This window comes from Ovis aries, chromosome 26 (assembly GCF_016772045.2).
Source record: "Ovis aries strain OAR_USU_Benz2616 breed Rambouillet chromosome 26, ARS-UI_Ramb_v3.0, whole genome shotgun sequence".
NCBI classification, from domain to species: domain Eukaryota; kingdom Metazoa; phylum Chordata; class Mammalia; order Artiodactyla; family Bovidae; genus Ovis; species Ovis aries.
The window spans coordinates 25,418,424-25,435,393 of NC_056079.1; the positions used below are offsets into that span (position 1 = coordinate 25,418,424).

At 42.8% G+C, this 16,970-nt stretch overlaps 1 protein-coding gene across 1 annotated transcript; it reads left to right on the forward strand.

Moving 5' to 3' along the window:
* The first annotated feature begins 592 nt into the window (after nt 1–592).
* Nucleotides 593–12,149, forward strand: LEPROTL1 (leptin receptor overlapping transcript like 1). Its single transcript, XM_004021753.5, has 4 exons — nt 593–710; nt 6,450–6,525; nt 8,731–8,917; nt 9,901–12,149. The coding sequence occupies exons 1-4, from the start codon at nt 695–697 to the stop codon at nt 10,015–10,017; spliced, it is 396 nt and encodes a 131-aa protein (XP_004021802.1). The 5' UTR covers nt 593–694; the 3' UTR covers nt 10,018–12,149.
* Nucleotides 12,150–16,970: the final 4,821 nt, after the last annotated feature.

Consider the following 16,970-nt stretch of genomic DNA (forward strand, 5'->3'; position numbering starts at 1 on the left):
TCGATTTGCAGGACGACTTAACTAAATGTATTTGTACCTCTGCTTTCTCCTTTTTTCCTAGCCCTGTTACAAAAACACAACCGACTCTCACAGACTCCCAAAAGCTCGGATTTGTATTAAATCTCGTTTGTATTGTATTAAATCCCACCTGTTACTGGGTTCCGCCGCTACTTCGGGAGGTGGGTCTCACCAGAACTCCGGTTCTGTGTCAGAAAGTGAGGAGCCAAGTGCAGGCCACGCAACTGGCCTTACAGCCCCTTTATTACCAGATGGAGCGGAGGGAGAAGTGGGTGAAGAACGCTGAAAGATTCCCCCAAAGGCATCACACCACGCGTCCCAAGGGGACGGCTTCCAGTCGCGTCCCTTCTCCTCAAAGGATGTGGGAGGTTGCGGGATGCCCGTTGGGGACTTCGGGATGAAGCTGGTGTTTCCACCGACCCCTGAACCGGGACAGGGGGCGGAAAGCCTCGGAGACCAGTGATCCCACAACAGCGCAGCGGAGGAGGAAGGGGCCTGGAGCCACTGCCCCCAGTCCGGCGCGCCCCCCGCGTCCCCGCGCGAGCGCGAGCCGCCGGCGGAAGTGCTGCGTCGCGCACTTCCGGGTGTTGTCTGGCCGCCGCTGCCGCGCGTCTACGGTCTCCAGGCCGCCGCCGCCGCCGCCTCGGGTCCCGGAGGCAGGAGCGACGTCACCACCATGGCCGGCATCAAAGGTGGGCCTGGGGCGCTGAGCCCGGGCGGGCTGGGCCGCCGCCCCGAGAGAGGGGACGGGGGGCCCACGCGGGGCCCACACGCCGTCTACCGGGACCCGGCGCGCGCCGCGGGGCTCCCTGCGTTGGCGGCTGACTCCCGGCTCCCCCAGACCGCGACCCCCGCCTCCGGCCTCCGGGCCGCGGTGGGCGCGGCGGCCTCCCGGAAAGGACTGGGCAGGGTCTGCGGCTCCCGCGTCAGCCCCCGCCCGGTGCTGAGCTCGGCCGCCTAGCTCCCGCCCGTCGCCCCCCGGTGCGAAGAATTGAAGTGGCTCCGCCGGGCGTTCGGAGTCCCGCAGCCGCTCGGCTCCACACACACGCGTTTTGCAGGAGTTGGCAGCCCAGGGTTAGGCGGCACCGTGTGGTTTTGAGGGGGTTGAGGAGGCCGCCAGAGATGCCAGTTATGGAAAATCGGTGTCATTTCCCATTTAAAGGCACAAGTGCGATCTTTTCGGATGCTGAGCCGAACCGAGCCCCCAGGAATGCGCTGGAAGGGCTTTAGGGATGATTCTTTCCCAAACCTCGGCGATCACATCCGCGTCAGGACTCGGACTCTGAGCTTCACGATCCTAAAACGGATGCGTTATGGTTTGTGGTGTTTGTCTGACTAGGTAAAGCCCGTGAGCGACCCCAAAGGGCTCCTTTTCCTTCCCCTCTCCACAGTTGCACCTTGAGGCTTTTTCACATTTCACTGTTTTTATTAAGTTAGGTTTGTGGGTTTTTTTTTTTAAGGTAAAAGAGTTTTTTTAATTAAAACTCAATGAAAAAGTTCTCGTTGTATTTGTCTGTTTCCTTTAAAAGAGAAAGGAATGTTAACAGTTTTTTTCCCCCAGCTGTTGGTTGGTAGTTTTGTTAGGTTAGAAGCAAATAACCAGGAACAACGTTTTCAACTTAATTCTTGACAACGATTACATTGATTTCCTGACCTGCGGCTTTGTTTGAAGGGCAGGCAAGCAGGAAGTGAAGAACTTAAGTAACAGTGTTTTTTCTGTTGTTTTATTTTCTTCAAGGACAGCTTTTGCTGAGCTTCTTCCCCAGAGTCACGTTTACTGTTTCTTGTTTATTTATAATGTCTGGAAACATTTCCGGTAGAAAACTTTGTCAGTTGAGCAGCTAGGATAGCTTTCCTGTCTCCTTTTGAACTATAACACACCTTTTGAAATACTTGTGTGAAAGGTAGTCATGGTAGAAATGTTGTGATTTTTAGGATGTTGCCAGTTTCCCAGTTCTTTCCCATTTCTGTACTGTCAATTAAGTCTCTCTCTCAAGAAAATAACTTTGTAATTATGGGTAGGTGAGTATTAATCAGCAGAAAGTATCTCAGATGGAATTGTACTTAGACTTCTGGTTTCAGTACAGTTTTCTGATTGTTGTCGTCGTTATCAGGATGTTTTCTTCCTGGTGACCTATCTTTATGTTAATGAAAGTCACTCAGTCGTGTCCAACTCTTTGTGACCCCGTGGACTATACAGTCCATGGAATTCTCCGGGCCACAGTACTGGAGTGGGTTGCTTGCCGTCCCCTTCTCCGGGGATCTTCCCAACCCAGCGATCGAACCCAGGTCTCCCACATTGCAAGTGGATACTTTACCAAGTGAATCCTGGACTGACTTCTCAAGTCATTTGTCTATTACTTTGTTACATATTGGTTTTTCTGGTAACTCCCAGTTTAGGTCCCTTCTCCTATTTCAATCTTTTTGTAATCACAGAAACCACACCCAGTGTCTTGAGAGTTTAGATAATTGGCCTGTTCCACCCCTAACCTGGAGGCTTTGGGAGCAGAAACCAGACTCATCTAAGCTTTGCTTTCTGAATGTTGCATCACTTAATTACAGTGTAAAATTTTGCCTTGTTGATCTGTCATCTAGGACATCCATTTATACATACATGGCGAGATTTGTATATACATCAACCTGGTTGTTGATTCATAAGACTGGAGGAACTTTACACTTTTGAGAACTCTTTTTGAGCAGTTTATCTAACCCCATTGGTATTTATCTTATCCAGTATGACCCGGAGGTGAGATGTCACACAAAGGAATCTTTTGATACCTGAATCTTATCTCTTTTCAGTTCCTTGTTTGTTTTTTCTACATCATTAACTTTTTAAGAGCATATTTAAAAGAATTTAGACTCTTTTTTGATGATAAGAATATAAGTAATTTTTCTCTTGTCATAGAACAGTGTTAACCACAGCAACCAAGTTCTAAGGTTACTAATCTCCTGGCCAAGACTATCACAAATCCGGTATGCTTTTTGAGATTTTTTATGCCTGATTTTTTTTTTCCAGTTTCTTCCCTCCAATCAGAGGGCAGTTCTTGTCTGCAGCTCTCCCTCCTGTTTCTCATCATTTTCAATATGGGAAGCAAAAGAAGCTTACAAAATTTTGTGCTCAAATGATACAGATAACAGTAATTGCTTCCAGGAAAGGAAGGTTACTTTTCACTTAACTTTGTTCTGGGTGCATGAATTGCCTATTGAAATATATATGTATAAGTGAGCATAGGTGATTCTTTAAAATAAAAGGTTTCATTCCAACATACAACAATTGTCACAAAAATCAAATAAATAACTTCTGAATAAGAGGGTAGAGAATGTTAGCTTTAACATGTGGGCTTTGTGACATCTGTGTGGTCTCTCTGTTTCCTCCAGGTTTATAAGCTATAGTCAGTGTAAATGGCTTTTGTATAAATAAGGTGAACTGAGCTGTTAGGCAGTTACCTTTCAAAAAGCGGAGTTGATTTTGTTTATTTATTTATTTAACTTCTTCAGCATGTTTTGTAACAAGTATCTTAGTGTTCAGAGAATTATTTGCATTTTAGATCTAGTCCAACCCTTATTTTATAGAAGAAAGAACTGATGCTCAGATGACTCACATAGTCAGATAGTAAGTGGCTGATAGGCGCTGGGCCCCAGTGCCTCTTGACTCTCACTTGCAACTGTTTCTGCTCAGCTGCACTGGGCTCTCTTCTCATGACTTCTTTTTTCCATCTCCCCCACCCTCTCTCTTTTCCTTCAGCCTCCTTTCGTTCATTCCACACATAATTATTATGGAGTGTTAAGAGCTGAGGCCTGAGAATCAGTAGAAAACCTCTGTTCTCTGCTCTCGTGGCGCGAACAGCTTAGAAGGAAAGACAAATCTGTATAGCATTGCATAAACATTTATACTGAACGATTTTCATGTCTGGTTGTCCAAATGTCATGGTAATTCGGTAGCTTAAATGTATTCAAAATCAGTTACTCTACTAATCTTTGTTTACCAAACATGTATTTTACTCTTCAGTTTAAAGAAATTGTTGATTGATGACATAAAATTATATTTTTTCTGAGAACAAACAAAAAACCTGGCCGCTGTGATAAATGAGCACAGGGGAGGCACGCCAGAGCAAAGAGGGCCTCCACACGTGTGCCCCAGCCTGAAATGTACCCCCACATAGCCGCAAGGTTGATTCACTTCTTCGTTTCACGTAGATCTCTGCCCAGATGTCTGCTCATCAGAGATGGCTTCCAGGACGATATATCTAGAATAGCAGTCCTACGCCCTTGGTTTTGTTTTGTTTTGTTTTTTAAATAATATTTGACATGTGTTTACTTTTTTTAAAAAAATCACTTTATTCTCCCACCAGAACATAGACATGAAAGCAAGAGTTTTAATTTCTTTTCATTGCTCTGTCTCCAGTGTCAAGAACAGTGTGCAGTGCTCAGGAGGCACTCAGTAGATGTTTGCAGAGTGAAGGAATAAATAAACATAATAGGGGGAATGGGTCTAGTCAGGGACTTTTGAAAACTTCACTGAGGAAGAGGTAACTGGGCTGAGATCTAAAGGAAAAGCAGGAGCTCATGTGGAGGAAAGAGGCCAGAGCTGGGATAAGAATGCAAGCTCCTAAGTTGTTCACAGCCTTGCCTTGTTCGTTAACACCACCCCAGCACCTGTTAGGTATTTGGCTCTCTGTAGACATTTCTTGAATGAAATGAGTGAATGAAAAAGTATCTGAGGTAGAAAGGATAGCATATGCAAAGGGCCTGTGGTTGAGAGAGCCGTGACTTCCAGGAGGGGAAAGAAGGCCAGTACAGATGCAGAGGCCAAGGGGTGCAGCCTGGGGTGAATGCGTGTCCTCACAAGCAAGCAAGACCAGCTTCTGAGGACCTGTCTTGAACTGAATAAAACATGGTAAACTCGGTATTTACCTCACTGTTGACATCGCATTCCCTTGGAAACTTAAAGCTCCTCCTTTGCCACAAGTTAAAGTGCAGATATTTTTATTTTTCTTTGCCTTGTGCAACTGAAAATCTAATGGCATTAAGGACGAAGTAAATGTGTTCAGGGTTGACATGACCTACATCAGTGATCGGAATGAAAACTAAATCTGCTCAGCTCCCATGTCTGTGGGTGTCCTTGATTATGACCATTTTAATTCAGAGAAGTATGTCTAATTCTGAGCAGCATTTAACCCCTTAAGTGTTAATTTGGTTTATATATGTTGAGTCTTGTTTTGCTAACTTGTAGACTTTTGACAGCTCTTTTGAATTTTAATGTTTCTGTTAAGATTAATAGACTGCATCGTTGGACAAAAAAAGAAAGTTATTCTTTTAGCCACTATTAGTTGCAGAAATAGAGGTTATGTGGAGCTCAAATTGATCATGTATTTCTTTGCTTAATTCTAGACTGTTGATTATACTTTTTCAAGAACATTGTTTCTACTCACTGATATATGTGAAAACACTTTCTAAAATATATGCTTTGTATGGGGGGTGTGTGTGTTGTTTGCTTGTGACCTCAGAAACTATTTCGCCTACAGAATGTATCTATGGCTTGTGATAATGTCTTAAAATGGTGATACAACTGAAGGATTGTACCTGTGATCCTGAATATTTTCTGATGTGTAGCAGCTTAGGGAAAGAAATCTGGCTGTAGTTTTGCAAGCTATTTAAAGATCTGTAGCAAAATTAATTGAGATTATTGACTACAGGTACCCTGGAACACTTTTCATCTGTACATGCCAGGGGCATACGTATAAGAAGCAGTCACTGATCAGGAGAGCTTTTCCCATAGATGAGGCCTCTAAAGTCCAGTAAAGCTGACTGCAGAGTTTCTGCACAGACTGCTTTTGGAAACTGTAGAGATGTGTGGAGTAAATGTCACATCACACTGGGCTTCCCCCACGCCTCAGCAGTAAAGAGTCTGCCTGCAATTCAGGAGACTTGGGTTCAATCCCTTGGTGGGAAAGATCCCCTGGAGAAGAGAATGGCAACCCACTCCAGTGTTCTTGCCCGGAGAATCCCATGGACAGAGGAGCCTGGAGGGCTACAGTCCATGGGGTCACAAAGAGTTGGACACGACTCAGTGACTAGACAACAAATACCATACTAAAGGCTGGAGGATCATTGATCTTGCGACTGGGATGGGACTCCTTTGACATGGGACCATTAATTTGGGAATGTGGTAATGTGCCTGCCATCTGTCAGGGCTTTGAAAATCAGTATCAGTATATTTTGCTTTGAAGATGCCTCAAATAGCTTATTCCAAGACAAGATAACTCCAGCTTTTGAAGATGAGTCACTAATACATTTGCTTTTTTGTTGTGTTTTGTCTTGCTTTTTGCTTCTGGGATTTTAGGGAATATTCTGACTGCTAATAGTAATGTTAATAAAAATAAATGTTGATTTAATTGCTGTTTCTGTTTGACTTTTTATTTACTCTGCAGCTTTGATTAGCTTGTCCTTTGGAGGAGCAATTGGGCTGATGTTTTTAATGCTTGGATGTGCCCTTCCAATATACAAGTATGTAACATTTTTGTCTTTTTGTGTTTAAGTGTAAAATTTTTCTGCTTTTACCCACTGAGCCACCAGGGAAGCCCTAAGTGTAAAATTTTTCTACTTTTAAAGTTAAAACACTTTTTTTTTTTTTTTAACTACGATAGAAGTAAACCTGAGAAATGGTCATTTGTTAAGGATAAACTTTTAAGTCTTCACTTAAAATTTGTGTGAATGTATTTTAGGACAGCAGCATGTAGAAAAGCCTTTGGCTGTTGTTCCTTGACTACTGCTGAGTTTTTAATGGCCAGATAGCGAAATGCTAACCCATCACTACTGCTTCATCTGGAGAACCATTTGATTAAGTTATAGACAAGAAAATGTAAAATGTCTTTTTCAACACAAAAAACTGTAAGCAGAGTCAAGAGCAACTGACAAAGAAAAGAGTTATGTAAACAATTACTCTCTGGACAGAGAGAATTTTTTAAATTAATAGGATAAATTAGAAAAATACAGACAGCACAATAGAAAAGCGAGCAACAAATATGTAAAAAAGGATTGCCATTTGCTAATAAGAACATGAAAATATACTCAACCTCACTCAAAATTAGGACTTCCCTAGTGGCTCAGTGGTAAAGAATCCTCCTGCCAATTGGGAGATCGATCCCTGATCCAGGAAGATCCCACATGCTGCAGAGCAACTAAGCCCACGTGCCACGACTGTTGAGCCTGTGCTCCGCAGCAAGAGAAGCTGTGGTACTAGAGAGTGGTCCCCGACTGCCACAGCTGGGGAAAGCCTGTGCGCAGCAGGGAAGACCCAGCACAGCCATAAATAATACAAAAACTTTTAAATTACACGAAATCAATTGGCAAAGGTAAAAGATACGACAGACAAGCATTGTCATGTACTCTGGGTGGAAGTTCAAACAGGTGCAAGTCTCCTGGGTGACCAGTTTGCCTGTAGCTCTCAAAACGTATCCTTCCACTTCTTAGAATTACTCACACAAATCTACTTGCAGATGTTTACAAAGATATGTGTAGTCAGGGGAGAGTATGGGTGTTCATGGCGGCCTTGGTTATAATACCAACAACAAGAAAACTGGAAGCATCCTAAAGGTCTATCAAAAGAAAAATGATAAATTAGTACATCCTCTGATGGAAATACCAGGTCGTCTTATAAGGGACAAGAAAGAGCCGTGATTGCTAATCTGTTAAACAGTTAAATTTATGAGTACAGTGATTCATTCGTATCTCTAAAGTTTATCCATATGGGAATCTGGAAAGACCCACACCAGTAGAACTGGGAAAGAGAAGACAGGCAAGACACGGGTAACCTTGATTTTTCACTTGTTGTCCTTTTGTATTTTTTACATGTGTTTTCCCTTAAACTTAGGCCCATTTGTAATTTTTTGTTGTCGTTCTCAAAATATTCAGCAAAAGATTTTTAGGAGAAACACATAGATAAATCTTTGCTTATCATGAGCCTCTAAGTACAAGCAAATCTCCATTATGATATGTATTTTATGGCAGTTTTAAAAGTCATCTATTTCATTTTAACATTTTATTTTGAAATGATGATGGACTGTCAAGAAGCTGCAAAAATAGCACAGAGAAGTTCCCGGCACCCTTCACCCATCTTCTCCCAGTGGTAATATCTTACATAAGTGTTTTATATCATCCAAACCAGGAAAGGACATGGCACAGTACAATAGCTAGATGATTTTTATTGTGATAAAGTTGACATTCTGATTGAAAGTCTTCAGTATTACTTTCAGTTCATTTTCTGTATACAGTATTTTGGGAGTTCCTAGTGAACTAAAGAAAGTTTGGGGGTGTTCCAGCTTCATGCCAAAGCAGGATTTTAGAAGTCAAGGTTATGAATCTTGAATTTTAAAAATTACTGTGTTAAAAATCCCATTTTTCATATGCCTTTTTATTTATGACCTAAAAATATTTTTAATTTTGGGCCTTAATTCCAACTGTTACAAATCATAAAGCATTATCTTTTCATTTAAGAAATATTTAATCATTGTATCATAGTTGACTTTAGGAATACTGTGACTCAAAATGTTTTCTCTTTTTTGGTGTTCAGCTAATAGCTTATATTTAAACTATATCATATTTGTACCTTGCAGTATACTTTGGTCCTTATTTTTTAAAAAGAGTATATTCTGCGTATAGGAAAATGACAAAGACAGCAAAAACTACATTAACTTATCTTTCCTTTTCTAGCCAATACTGGCCCCTCTTCGTTCTGTTCTTCTATATCCTTTCACCTATTCCATACTGCATAGCAAGAAGACTAGTCGACGATACAGATGCTATGAGTAACGCCTGTAAGGAACTTGCCATATTTCTTACAACAGGCATTGTGGTCTCAGCTTTTGGCCTCCCTATCGTATTTGCCAGAGCAAATTTGGTAAGTGACAGCATTCTCCTACTTACGATTTTGCAGTAGACTTATGTTCAGTTTTGCTTGGAAAAAAAGTCTGTTAAATAACATGAAAAAGAGATGAGAGACATAGGAACCTAGAAGATGAGAGAGAAAAATCTTGCTTTTGTTGTTGTTAATTGGTACAAATACTAGAATGCATTGGCAGCAGCGTTTGGCATGCCAGTACTTCACTCTCATGTGAATTGGGCACATGGGGACTTGGCTGGTGGTCCAGTGGTTAAGACTCCATGCTCCCAATACAGGAGCCCAGGTTCAATGCCTGGTCAGGGAACTAGGATCCCACATGCCCCATGGTACGGCCAAGAACTTAAATAGATAGGTAACACCTGGGGGCATGGACTCGCGCAGTGCCGCACAACTCCAGGCCTACCCTTAAAACATTGACGACCCGAGAAATCTCTACAGGTGGGAAGGTACCAAAGAATAGAAGAGACCTCCCTGACTCACCAGTCAGATTCGCTCCTCCGTGTCTGGGAAGATGGAGACGGCAAAGAAGACAGGCTGGCCACCCTTCCACACAGAGAGGGCAGTGACTCCCCCTGCCTCTTTAATAGACCATACACGAGCACATGTGCATCTCCGATGCTCTAATATAGTCTGCTGTCTAGGTAAAATTTTTAGATTCACTAAGGAAGATTTGAAGCAATCTTCTCTGAAAACAGAAAATCGTAAAATTCTGTGCTGCCTCTTCATAACCTAGAAGTCAAGCTTGCTTTTCAAAAATGATTATCTTCCATGCCTTTCTGTCTCTTGAAAGGAATCACAGGTCTACAAGAACAGCCAGCTCTACAGGAACAGCCGTTGTGTGTTCAGCAGTGTCAGAGTCATCATTACACGTCGTCTTTGTTTTGGATCGTGGTTGGCGTACAACCGGAGCCTTGATCGCTTTTAGTTCCCTTGTTGTTTTTCATGTCTGTTAACTGAGCATTTCTGTCTTACATCCGTAGATCCAGTGGGGAGCTTGTGCACTCGTCCTCACAGGAAACACCGTCATCTTTGCAACTATCCTGGGCTTTTTCTTGGTCTTTGGAAGCAATGATGACTTCAGCTGGCAGCAGTGGTGAAAGGAATCACTGAACTCTTGTCACATGGACTTCTTGTCATTTCTCGGCCGTCCGCGCACATAGGAGACAGGGCAGTGATGCTGAGCAGTGGAGCTAGCCTCTCGGGGGTGTTCCAGGTGCTCCCTTCTCACTTGTATTGTTAGCATACTATTTTCACAGAGACTTGCTGAAGGATTAAAAGGATTTTCTCTTTTGGAGGAGCTTGACTGATTTCACACTTATCTCTAGTATGCTTTTTGTGGAGTCCTGCTGATTTTAAAATATTTATGTGTTTTTCCTGTTCAGTTTTTTTTTAATCAATATGCAATGTTAAACATTTTTTAAATGTAATAACCATTTGCATTGGTTAGGCATTAGAGTTCTGCTGGCTATTACTGGGCTAAATACATTTTTTTTCCCTTAAAATTGTTTAACTTCCATTACTACACATAGTTATAAAAATAAATTTTTCATTCAGTCAGGATGACATCACTCCCAATTTTATGCAAACATGCAGACCATTAGCATACCTTATAGACTATATACTCAGTGCAAATCTAGCTGCATTTATACCTCAGAGGGGCCAAGTGTTAATGCCGTGCCCTCCATAATAGTTGCTGGTTTTGCCAGAAAGCAGGTGTTTTGTGAATTGAAAATTATTTTATGGAATTGTTGCAAAGGAGTGCTTTTATTCTCAGTTGCTAGAAGAATCTGTATAAAAACAGATTTTTGAGACATGGTTTTTATTTATGTTTATTATAGTTAGAGTGAGTTGCATGGCAGGAAGAAACGAGGTTGAAATTCCATTTTTTAAAAAATCCTGTTTCTATTTATAAGTGAAAATTTTGATCTTCTTTCAGGCTTTCATGTTTTACATGGGTAAAGGGACACACGTGGAACTGCTTCTGACACTGGAAAGTGTATGTTCGCACCCTACATACTAGAATACCTCTTCCTGCTTCCTCCTGTGACTTATTTTATACATTGTATATATTCAGTAAATTTTCCCATACAGTTTAGTAACATCTTAAATTAGAGGTGAGTGCTCTGCCATACATTCAGAGTGTCCCTGCCCCACACAGAAGGCCTTGAGGTGATTAACAAATGACTTAGTCTTGCCAGTCATAATTAACAACTTAAGATCTAGAACATGGGAGTGGTAGTACTTATTCCCTAAGGTTGTACATATGTGTTTTTAAAATACTTAAGACGAGTTTCCTGTGTACTTCTCAACATTTTTTTCTTTCACCCTCAGAGATACACTGTTTCCTTTTATAAATGGCCTTGATTGTGTGAATTCATGCAAAGCAGCCAAATCCAGCTGTGTGGCAGCTTCACATGCAAACCTGACCCCCAGATTCCCAGTAACCAGGCATGGTCAAGTTGTGGTCACTCGCCTCTCCCGCAATGATAAGTGTTTGTTTCAGGAATTTTGAAAATAGTCCAGGTCTGACAGTATTTTGTTAAGGACATTTGTTTGTACGTTTATTCAGTATACTTACTTAAAAATCTGTTTTGCCTTCAGATGAAACAGTAATCACGACAGCTATCTCATTCTATAAAGTTGATTTCTCCAAAAAAATAGGAGCAGATTGTGGGTTTGTTCAACTTTCTACTAGAGATGCCTCAAGGCTTCTTTGCCCAACCCAAGTTGTTACTTTGAGCCGTGAGATGGGCAGCAGGACGAGATGCCCGCGTGTGGCTGTCGCATCTGCACACAGCCGAAGGCGGCTTGTGGTGTCACGAGGTAGGCCTAAAGACGAAGGGACAGCTGCTCGTGGAGCAGGCAGCTGGAGGCAGAGTTGGGAGCTCAGTGCCTGTGATCTACTCGAGTTTTTCTTTTTGCCAAAAGTACAGTCTCTGGTCCTTCCCTGTTTTCTGTTCTAGAATGTCAGTGCGGTGCACTGCTACTGTCTTATTTACTTGGCCGTAGACTCTTTTTCTGGCAGCTGCGGATTTCTTCTGTATAATAATCGCCCCGGCAGCATTGTGTCTTCGACCTTGCACACTAGCTTGACATAGTGCTGTCTCTGATTTCTAGGCTAAAATTACTTGAGGGCTGAATTTTCCATAGAATATGCACTGACCCTGCATTGCCATTCTTCTATGGAAAGAGAACTTTTGATGATGAAACAATAAAGATTTTAAATATCCGCTTTAGTTTGTGGGTGTTTTTGAAATGAAAACGTACAACACACTTCAGTTGCTGAAATGCATTATCTATTTTAAGAATGTGCTATAAAGCAGGGAGGACATTAGTCGTTAATCTTGCAGAAGTTTCACTTCCAAAATAAAAGTGAAACTGTAGTAATAAATACTACAGTGAAGCCATATGATATTGAGCTGTAGTCAAAGGACTGGTAATTTGGTGGAGTAGAACTTTGACCTAACCTTTTAAAAAAACAGCCATAGAAGGTTTTGTTGACATAACAAGGCTACTGACCATCTAATGTCAAGGTTGTACTTGTTTTTAATTTTCAGAACTCTTTTATGACTTCACATTTTATTATAATTTATTATTGTTTGTCATTAGAGCATTTTGCTTTTCGCAAACATTTCAAACAGGTAAATGTTAAAAAAAAATTGATCTGTGCGGTACAATGTGAACAGAGAAAAGTAGTGTTCTCTTTTATCAAAAATGAACCTTAGAATCTTGTCGCAAATTGTCCTACTTATAATCTCATTATATGTTTTAAAAAATTCAAATTATAGGATCTTAAGAGTCTGCTTTAATATGATTTGGGGGAAATCAAATAATGAAGACCATAAAACATTCCTCTTTCAATTATAGTTCCGTTTTCTTTTGTGTATTTAGAGGCAATACTAAAAGGAGAACTCATGAATTTTTTATTTCAGTAGAATGGCTAATACTATAAAAGAAAAACTGTCACAGTTTATAGCCATAGGAACCATCAAATAGAATAACATTTTATAGAACAAACAAGTATTCCCATATGTATTTGTAAGAGCATTAATATTAGGTTGGCCAAAAAGTTTCGTTCTGGATTTTCCATAAGATGTTACCAAAGAAATGAATGAACTTTTGGGCCAGTCCAGTACTTGATAGGGCTTCCCCAGTGGCTCATCAGTAAAGAATCCACCTGCAAGGCGGGAGACACGGGTTCGAAGCCTTGGTCAGGAAGATCCCCTGGAATAGGAAATGACACCCCACTCTAGTATTCTTGCCTTGGAAATCCCATGGACAGAGGAGTGTGATGGGCTACAGTCCATGGGGTCACACAGAGTCGTACGCTACTTAGTGACTAAACAACAGTGTTTTATCATTTAGATTTATGGTTTGGCATTTAATATCAGAAGTGTTTTTTTCTCTTGTCAAATCAAAACTCCAGTACTTTGGCCACCTCATGCGAAGAGTTGACTCATCGGAAAAGACTCTGATGCTGGGAGGGATTGGGGGCAGGAGGAGAAGGGGACGACAGAGGATGAGATGCTGGATGGCGTCACTGACTTGATGGACATGAGTCTGAGTGAACTCCAGGAGTTGGTGATGAGGCCTGGTGTGCTGTGATTCATGGGGTAGCGAAAAGTCGGACACGACTGAGTGACTGAACTGAACTGAACTATAGTGTGGAATAAGTGTCAATGAACTTGTGTAGACTTGTGAACCTCCAAAATGGGCAGATGTTTTCCTGAAAGCTAGGTATACTTACATTGAACATTTGAAGATTGTTTCTAAAACTGTTCACAGCTGAACAATTTCTTGGAATAAAACTAATTTGGATAGATTTTTCCTTATTTTCATCATGCTCCAAAACATAGGTAAGAATCAGCTCTAAAACCAAGTTATGAGTATGGCGGTGAAGAAGGATGTTAGTCTCCTAATGATTAAGAAAAGCTTGGTTTGAGAATTCCCTGGCAGTCCAGCAGTGAGTACTCTGCGCTTTCACTGCAGGGCCTGAGTTCAAGTTCAATCCCTGGTCAGGGAACTAAGATCCCACAAGACAATTTGTGTGCCCCCGCCCCCCCAAAAAAGCTCCAGCCTGGAAAAGTTCTTTGTTCCCAGTGAAACCTGTGTACTAAAGGACTGCATTCTAGATACTATTGGGGAACATAAAAAGATGAGGGCACTGGTTCCCTCTTGGAGCTAGAAGTCTAGGGAGCTAAGACGCAAGAATGGACCACAGGAAGCTGATCCTGTGCATGCCAGAGTATGAGAAGTATGTGGCTTCACCGGCAGAAACAATTAGGGAAGCAAAGCTGAGGTGCAGGGAGTTTCCTGTCCTGCGCTGTCCGGTCTGCTGCTGCAGGCAGGGGCGTGGAGCAGGTCTCCAGGGCAGCGTCCTGGCTGTGGTTCCTCGGCTCCCTGGGGTACAGGAGGCGGCAGCAATGATCGCAGGGGCTTCTTAATTCTGACCCTGATCTCTGGGTCCCAGATACAATGGCGATGTGAGAGGTGGTGAGATTCAAGGTATATTTTAAATGATCAAGCAGATCAGCTGATGAATTTGTGCGGGGGAACGAAGAGTCAGTTGTCAGTTGTGCATGTCAGGGTTGGGGTCAAGGAGAGGTAATGAGGGAGGGTGTGAAAAGTAAACGGCAGAGGTGGACACCATGTCCCAACCACTGGCTCATTACATCCATGTGTAACCTGGGGATACCATCATCTGCCGTGTTTAAAACCGTTACCAGGCAAGACAGCACTGTTGACCCTTTGACCTTGTAACTGCTCTGTCAGTTCCTTGAGGGGTGACAAGGTAGCACACATCTTGTCCTCGAGGTTACACTGTGGGCTCTGGAGTCAGAGTGCCTGGCTCTAAGCTCTTCCTTACACTAGATATATGCCACACAAGTGTGGTGTTTCTCCTTTCTGGGTCTCACATCACATCTGTAAAAGGAGGGTAATCATAGTAGTTACTTCATAGGGTGCTTGTGGGGTTCAAGGATGACATGCAGAGGGCTCACAGCAGTTGTGCTTGTTCAATGTTAGCCGTTCTTACTGTTGCTCATAGCAATTCTCTGTACTGAGAAGCGGTTCCTTCTTCTCACACAAGGAGACAAACTGAAAATCCAGTCTCTTTTTTTTTTTTTTTCAGTCTCTTTAGATCATATATTTGCAGACACATCACTGTCTGCCTCATAGTACCTCCTTGTTCCCTGTCAGTGTCGCAGTACCTCGGGGAAATCAGGAGATCTGTTGACTCTAATAGACCTGCCGGCGGCTGCGACACGTGCTTCCGGTGGATAAGGACATGTGATCCTGCTGCCCCCTCCGCTCCTGTCTTGGAACTGAGATGTGGTACACATTTTTTAAAAAAAAAGAATAGAGAGATACATTGCCAAACGTTTTTAAAGCAAGAAGGGGAAATCATGGTGGATATGAAGCTAAGAAATCCTTGAGAAAATGAAACTATCGGGGATTGGGTTGAAGAGAGAAGCTGCTGCCTGAAATACCGGTGGCAGGTGCATGGGTGAGCACCACCCTAATAGGTGGCGGTCCTGCTGGGGAGGCCTGGACCCAACACAAGTGGTGGAACCTGGGGCCAGGACAGGCTTGGGCAATGCAGAGAGGAAAGTCACAAGGGGATTACACAGGGTGCTGCAGTAGAAGCAGCCGGGCCGGCAGGCCCACCTGCACCAGACACACACCCATCCCCGTCTCACACCCTCCAGGGCGGGAAGAACCGTATCCTACAGTAGGGAGAACGGGAACGTCTAAGTCCAGGAGGCCAGCCACCAAGAGACCCCGCTTGGCAGCACGTCTGTTTTGGCAGCGAATACACTGCACCTATCCTTAGGCAGAATGCTCACTCTAGAGCGGTAGATGCTCCACCCAGGGGTCTCAAAGGGACGCTCCCAGGCAGGGATAACAGAGCAATTGAGAGCCCAATGGAAGAAAACAGATTCACAGAATTTACCTCCAGGGGAACAGTTGACAGAACAAAAAGACCTCTGTGCTTACAGTTCCGAGTACTGGACCCATCCATTGGCCCAGAAGGTCTTGCGAAGCGTCATACAAAATTGGGTTGATGAAGTCAAGTCACAGAACATTTCTCACACCGAAACCCAATTAGGATTCCCCAGGACTGAACCCTGGAGAAAACACTATTTTTCGTTAAGGCTCTTCTTCCTATAACAATAGATTTGACTCAAAGATAACAATGAATACAGTAAGCTTATTATTGACAAACCTTTTTCTGCAGTGTGTTCTCTCCCTATGGCATCCTGTCCGGAGACTGAACCTAGAACCTACTGTCTGCATGGATGGAAAGGAGGGGAGAAGCATACCCCATCTCATGAGATGCTTAGATTCCCACCTGGAACAATACATGGCCACCATCAGCACTTATTCACTCCATAGATGTTTGGAACCAGACATCAAAAAAATACCACAAAGGAAATGAAAAGGAAGGTGAATAGGAAACTGGAAGTAACATACGCATGCTGCTGCTGCTGCTAAGTCACTTCAATCGTGTCCGGCTCTGCGACCCCACAGACGGCAGCCCACCAGGCTCCTCGTTCCTGAGATTCTCCAGGCAAGAACACTGGAGTGGGTTGCCATTTCCTTCTCCAAAGCATGGAAGTGAAAAGTGAAAGTGAAGTCGCTCAGTTGTGTCCAACTCTTAGCGACCCCATGGACTGCAGCCTACCAGGCTCCTCCGTCCATGGGAGTTTCCAGGCAAGAGTACTGGAGTGGGATGCCATTGCCTTCTCCTATATACATGCTACTATACATAAAATAAGCAACATGATCCTACTGTATAGCACAGGGAACAATATTCAGTATTTTTTAATAACCTATATGGGAAAAGAATCTGAAAAAGTATATATATATATATAGCAGTACACCTGAAACTAATTAATACAACACCATAAATCAACCATACATCAATTTTTAAAAATAAATTTTTAGAAATTGTTAATCACTCTTTTGCAACCCCATGGACTGTAGCCTGCCAGGCTCCTCTGTGCATGGGATTTCCCAGGCAAGAACGGTGGAATGGGTTGCCATTTCT

Bases quoted from the DNA above. Each gene is read 5' to 3' on its own strand.
- LEPROTL1 (XM_004021753.5), top strand. The intron at 6,526-8,730 runs GTATGTAACATT...TTCCTTTTCTAG, and splicing joins TGTGCCCTTCCAATATACAA to CCAATACTGGCCCCTCTTCG. The intron at 8,918-9,900 runs GTAAGTGACAGC...TTACATCCGTAG, and splicing joins TATTTGCCAGAGCAAATTTG to ATCCAGTGGGGAGCTTGTGC.